The 6,912-nt window shown below is 35.4% G+C and overlaps 1 protein-coding gene across 2 annotated transcripts in view; it reads left to right on the top strand.

The window, feature by feature from the left end:
• The window catches only part of TRAPPC3L (trafficking protein particle complex subunit 3L), a 70,975-nt gene extending 66,031 nt beyond the window's left edge, over window positions 1-4,944 (top strand). For both annotated transcript variants that reach the window (XM_044674398.1, XM_044674397.1), the window contains 2 exons: window positions 2,553-2,738; window positions 4,347-4,944. In XM_044674398.1, coding sequence (XP_044530333.1) covers window positions 2,553-2,738; window positions 4,347-4,466 — 306 coding nt within the window. In that variant the 3' untranslated portion in view covers window positions 4,467-4,944. The remainder of the gene's footprint in view (window positions 1-2,552; window positions 2,739-4,346) is intronic.
• The last annotated feature ends 1,968 nt before the right edge of the window (window positions 4,945-6,912 follow it).

Genomic DNA, 6,912 nt, shown 5'->3' with positions numbered 1-6,912 from the left:
CTCAGTGGATTGAGAGCCAGGCCCAGAGATGGGACGTCCTGGGTTCAAATATGACCTCAGACACTTCCTAGCTGTGTGACCTTGGGTAAGTCACTTGACCCCCATTGCCTAGTCCTTATCATTCTTCTGCCTTAGAATCAGTATTGATTCCAAGACGGAAGGTAAGGGTTTAAAAAAAGAAGAAGTACTCATAATCTTAGTTCAGGGGGTTTCTCTGGACCTAACAAACCACTAAATTGTATCCAAAAGTTGCACTGACTGTATTAGGGGTCTTTGGTTACTGAGGGACCACTGACCTCTATTACTGGTAACTGCTAACCTTGACAACAAATAAATAGATTAAGCTCAGACCCTTTGTGGCTCAATTTTTCATTATGGTAGGTTTATTGCAACATAGCAAATTGAAATGGATAAGAACCCTTAGTTAATGACAGCAAATCATGATGAAGAATGATTCTAAGGTTTATATTACATATAGTATAAAAAAAAGCCCTGGCCTTAGAGGGTGAAGATTTGAGTTTGGGTGCTCAGGTATAATATTTCACAGGAAGAGAACAAATTTTAAAGACCATCTAGTCCACCTTAATTATTTTATAGATGAATAAAACTAAGGCTGAGATCGGTCAGTCTTAAGTGATTTATCACAAGTATCACAAGTATCAAGTGCATTGCCAGTATTTGAGACCAAGTCCCTTGACTTTCCCCCCACTGAATCACTGAAGTGTTCACTGTACTATGTTGGGGAAATTCCGTGATCTCTCTAGACTTCCGTTTTCTTATCTGTTTTTAAATAAAAGGAAGGAAATATGTGTACTATCTACTTTTCGGGGTTGTTATAAGGACAGGGTGCTATGTAAACCTGTAAGCTCTATTGAAGCGGGAATAGTTATTTTATTTCTGTGTGCAGGGCTGACTCTAGTAACACTGAAAAAGAGACAGATTCATCTTCAATGCTTCTCTATTGCTCTTTAACCAGTAGTCCCTGAGAACCACTACCATTTATACTCTTTTATCTTGAAGTTAGTTTCCCTGATTACCAACGCCCAATAGCCTTCCAAAAAGAAACCGAAAGCCTTTCTTCCAGAAGAGTTCTCTCTTCACTTAATAAAAACTTAATGATTTCAAGTTTCATTTGAAAGGCCCTATTATCTACGAAGAGGGGATCCAGCAAATTAATTCATACTAAGATGTTAATGATTTGGTGAATTAGTGTCTTAAAGTGTACAGTAGTGATCTTGGAAACAGGAGGTCCAAATACAAGTTAAGGCTTTGGCACAGTAATGTGACTCTAGCCATCTCTTAAACTTTCTTGAAACTAAGTTTCCTTGATGTAAAATAATTATAATAATAGTAGGACTACCTAACAAAGTTCTTGTGAGAAGTATGTTTTCTAAATCTTAAAAGGTTATATCAATATGAGTTTTTATTAGGATCTGGGATGTTTTTAGGATCCTATATTTAGAACTGGAAGAGATCTTGGAGGCCATCTAATACAATCCCTTCATTTTACAACTCAGGAAACTGAGCTTCATAAATAAGTGATTTGTCTGCAACCACCCATGGAAAGAGGAAGAGCTGGGATTCCAAGTTAGGTACTCTGAATCCAAATCTACAAAATTTTCCTCCAATATAAGATTTACATGCTAATAGAAGCTTCTTGGGGGATAATGACTTAGATCAGAGTAATTTATGGTAGGGATCTCAGATATTTTCTCAGGCCAGTGAAGGATATATTTGGGGGCAGTAGGAAGGTAAAAGAAGCTTTTAGGACTTCTCAAATCACAATTTGCAGATTGCTTCCTATTCCATTCAATGTCATATTTTAACTTCCTTAAAAGATCCGTTTTAGAAAATTTGTTTTAATTTCAAACTATTTCATTTTTTAGAGGGAACATATTCTATTTAAACCCTTTTTTATTTCATATTTAGTTCTTTTAAATGTATATAACCTAATTCTTCTTCCTTAACCTGCCCAGTTACTAGATAGTCAAGAAAGATGTCCCTTGTATGTTTTTATGAAGAAGGTTAAGGTTGGCCAATAGGAAAGCATTTTCTTGGACAGGAACACGCCGGTGTGCAAAGTTGAAAAGAGATGGCCCCAATCTCTGCTTCAATGAGAATTCTCTTAGCAGACCATTTGCTTTGGTGTTATTGTGGTTGCTGTTGTTTCTAAACTAATTAAGATTGGGCTACATATTTAGTCTATTTTATCACTCACACACACACAAAATAGTTCCCAAACTTTGAATATATTCAAGATATCTTTTTTTGACCTGGTTATAGTATTTTTGTATCATTTCACTCTGAAATGTTACTGAATAATTAAAGAGAATTTCAAAATTTGGAAAAGTTTAATTCCTTTCCAGAGATCATTCAGATGTTTCCTTTTATCATAAAGCATTGTCTCATGGCTCATGAAAAAGTTAATTTTATTGGTTCCTGCTCTAATAAGTCAATGACACTTCTAACATATCTGTAGAAACCCGGGAAGTAAAATCTTTCAAGATATTTGTTCTACTCAAAGTGCAAATAACTATTTCCCCCCTTTCCAGGTTGCTTTCAAGATGTATCTGGGAATCACACCCAGTGTGACACGTAATGAATCAAGCAGAAATGAATTCTCTTTAATTCTGGACAAAAATCCTTTGGTAGAGTTTGTAGAGGAGCTCCCAGCTGGACGATCTTCTCTCTGTTACTGTAATTTGCTGTGTGGGGTCATTAGAGGAGCCCTGGAAATGGTAAGGCACAAAAATAATTTTTCCTGGCTAGGGACATATTGGTCTAGCATATGATTATCTATGTGCTAAAGAGAGAGGTATACAAAAAATCATATAGATGATCAAAAAGTATCAACAACCCTAAGCTCATTTCCTGTCTTACACACACATGGCCCTCCATATCCAGAATCTTCCTGGGTTGGCCTTAAGATAAATAGCCCTGAGATCAGTGAGAGGTAGCAGGAAGAAGCCAGGACACTGATGAACAAAAATGAAGTGATTCTTGGACCTGACTTGGTCCAGGAGGAAAGAAGGCTCTAGGTCTCACTAATACCAAGCTTTATATGGTACCAGATGTCAAAGTGACTTTTACCAACTCAGAAGATCATAGAAATTAAAGTTGTAAAAGATCTTAGAAGTCATTTAATCCTGCCTCTCCATTTTATAGATAAGAATACTGAAGTCCAAAGAGATTAAATGAGTTGTTCCAGTTCACACTGGAAGTAAATAGTAGACTTGAGATATAAAACCAGTTTCTCTAATTCCAAAATTGAAGCTTCTCTTTTAATAACACCATATCATTGCTCAGCTCAAAATTCACCACTTGATGATGGCAGATCAAACCTGTGCAAAAAAGCAAGAAACATTGGCTTATTTGAACAAATATGAATGAATAAAGGAAGATATATGTTACAGTTGCATACTTAAGTACTTTGAAAAAGAAAAAAAGACTTAGAAAGGAAACAAAGTTTGGGAGTATCAATTATTTATGTGTGTAATATTAACCTTTACTTTTAAATTCATAATTTATTATACAATTCAATGTTCTCAAAAATTTAAAACGTCTCTAAATTAGTAGGCCATTTGGCTTATGATAGAATGATTTATAGCAAATCAAAATGATAGTCATCATTCAAGTCTCCATTTCTTTACAAAAGATCTACCTTGAACATGTATTTTATTTTAAATGAAAGTCACCTAATTATTGGCTGGAAACCATATTTATTTTAAATGTTCTCTTTTTTTGTAAGTTGGAAATCTTGGGAAAGTAGAATGTGTTTAAATTATCCTCATATATTATCTTTCTAGCTCTCCCTATCCTCCATAGACATACACTGCCCTAATTCTTACTCTTACGCAGCTACTATAATCCACCCTCAGAAACTGAGCTGAATTTGGTTTTGATCACAAGGGATTTCAATTCAGACTGGGATATGCCCAGAGAAAAGACAAGAGAGTTGGTTTCTCCTCCTTCAGAGGGGAGAAACCTCAAGAAGTACCTATAGCTCTTGATCCAGAGTCATCTACTGTTCCAGGTTCAGTTTTGTCTCAGTTTTGGAGGTTTAGATCCCTTCTGAGAAAAATTCACAGTGACACCAATCATACTAGGCTGAACCAAGCCCACAGGAATGACTTCATGTGGGTCCAAATCCCTAGTTTTGCCTCAGAACCATTCAAAATTCTTCTGGTCTTGTAAACCAAGCATATGACCAGCTTCCTTGCTTTCACTTTTTTATAAGGGAAGCTACACTCCTTATTGGAAAAATGAAAACTGAATAAGAAGATAGTGGAGGTGGACTGGGGAGAGTTAAAAATGAAAGTACTCAACTCTGGCCTTTTCCCTTCTAGGTTCATTTGACTGCTGATGTTACATTCTTGCAAGACAGACTTAAAGGAGACAAAGTTACAGAAATAGGAATAACATTCCTGAAGAAGTTGGAGGAGAAAAAATACAGACGGAAAAAATGAAGCCACAGGAAGTCAATTTGGGGAGTGGCTAATAGCTGACTATATATGGCCCTGCAGTTTTGATCTTGCAAATGTAATGCAGGCTTAAAAAAACCCCCAACATAATAATAACTTAGCCATAAAAATGGAATTGCTTGATATCAGACATTGCTATACTTTTTTTTTCTGCTTATAAACTTATATTTTCTCCCAAGTGATTTATCATGCCATATAGTGAGCATGAATTCTACAATACTCCACAGTCCTACCTTGTCATTTCATACTTGTAGGCATGGAAATAAGAATAAATGATTGACATATTTCCTCTTATGTTGAGCACACAAGGAAAATCAGATAATACTGGGGTTGTCTTTTTTTTTTTTTTTTTTTTTTTGTATCCTCAGTGGTTACCACAATGCCTGGCACATAGTAGGTGCTTAATAAATATTTGTTGACTTCCTGACTGATATAGTTTGCTATTTTGTATCAGTCAATCAACAAGAATTAATTAAACTGGATGCTGGGGATTCAAATATAAGGAATGAAACAATATCTACTTATGAGGTGCTTACGTTCTAATGGAGGAGACAATGAATACATATATAAATATATCCAGCCTAAATAAAAAAGAGAGTTGGGGAGATCAGGAAAGGCTTCCTGCAGAAAGAGTTTGAGCTGCACCTTAAGTTGGAGACAGACTATATGAGGAAAAGGGAAGGAGGAAAATACAGAGATGAAGAGATATAGTATCATTGGTAAGACACAAAGATAGTGATTGAATCAGGTCCTCTGCTGAAGGTTGCTGAAATTGAAACACTTTCCTAGTGTATAAGAGATTTGGTAATGTGATTTAAGACTTCTTTCTATGTGTTGTTCTTTCCTGTCCCATTTTTCATGACCCCATTTGGGATTTTCTTTGCAAATATATTGGATGGGTTTAGAATTTGTTTTCCCAGTTCATTTGAGTGATTAAGAAATTGAGGCAAACAGGGTTAAGTTTGTGTGTGTGTGTGTATATATATATATATATATATATGTATATATGTGTGTGTGTATATATATATATATAGAGAGAGAGAGAGAGAGAGAGAGAGAGATTGTAATTTATACATATAGCTTGTAAGTGTCTGATATCAGATATGAACTCATGAAATTGAGTCTTCCTGACTCTAGGCTTTATCCATTGTGCCACCTAGTTTACCTAATTTCATCAGCCTACTAAAGTAGTATTTGATGTGCAAGCTTCAAAGGCTTGTTACTATCTCAGTGGCTTCCTTAAAATGTTTTCATTCCAAGACTATTAATACATGACACTTATCTAGGGTCACAGATTAGAGATGGAAGAGATCTGAGAAGTCATACAGTCCAACCCCCTCTTTTACAAATGAGGAAACTGAGACTTGGAAAATTCACTTAGAAAATCCAGCAAATACTGGAGTTAGGATCTGAACCCAAGTCCTCTGATCCCTCTTTCTCTTATCTCCATCATAAGAAACAATCTGTGGTAACCTTGGTTACAAATGATGTATTTTAAAACATTTTTAATATTCTAAAGAATTGGATTTCATTCATTTGTAAAATTAAGAGGTTGGATGATGGGCATGCTATTTGAGACCAACTGAGATTTTGTGCTAGATTGCTGTGCAGGGGGAAAAAATCACCTGCATTGATTCATCAGAACTGGAAATGTCTCACACAGAAAATTGGGGCTTTTAAGTCATTTGCTTTGGGAGCACTTTCTTACCTCAAAATTTTCACACCATATTTGGTTAGAGTTTGCAGTGTTATTTTTGCCTTTGGAAACCACTGTGGCCAAAAAAAAAACCATTTAAAATATAAAATTGGGAACAGTTATGTGGCTCAGGGAATAGAAAGCAGGGCCTAGAGATGGGAGATCTTGGATTCAAACTTGGCCTCAGCTACTTCCTAGCTGTGTGATCCTGGACAAGTCATTTAATCCCCATTGTCTAGCCCCTTACAATACTTTTCTGCTTTAGAACAAATACACAGTATTGATTTTAAGACAGAAGGTATGAATTTTAGAAATAAAATGTAAAATTTTTAGTTTTTGAGAAAAAATGGAGGAATCCACAAAAGAGAAATAAATGAAAGCATGTGATACATTTTTGGGGAATGGCACCATTCCTCAGTTGGTACTGGATTAATCCAGCTTACAATGTGAAGATGATAATTAAAATGCCTAGAACTTGTGAGGAACTTGGATTTTAATCCTATAACAAAAATCCATTAAAAAAAAGAGATATTAAATGATGAAAGCATCAAAGCATCTATTTTAGGAAGGAAGAGAGACACTGGATATTGGAATATGATATTAATAACCAATAAGTATAATATTTTTCAGTTTTCAAAATAGTTTATATAAATGATCTCAGTTAATCCTCAGGACAAATCTGTATAGTGGATAGAGTCCTGGATTTGGAGGTAGGAGGATCTAGATGCAAATCCC

The sequence above is a fragment of the Gracilinanus agilis genome, chromosome 4 (assembly GCF_016433145.1).
Source record: "Gracilinanus agilis isolate LMUSP501 chromosome 4, AgileGrace, whole genome shotgun sequence".
NCBI classification, from domain to species: domain Eukaryota; kingdom Metazoa; phylum Chordata; class Mammalia; order Didelphimorphia; family Didelphidae; genus Gracilinanus; species Gracilinanus agilis.
Note: the sequence above shows the minus strand (reverse complement) of the source record. Positions and strands in the feature narration are given on the sequence as shown.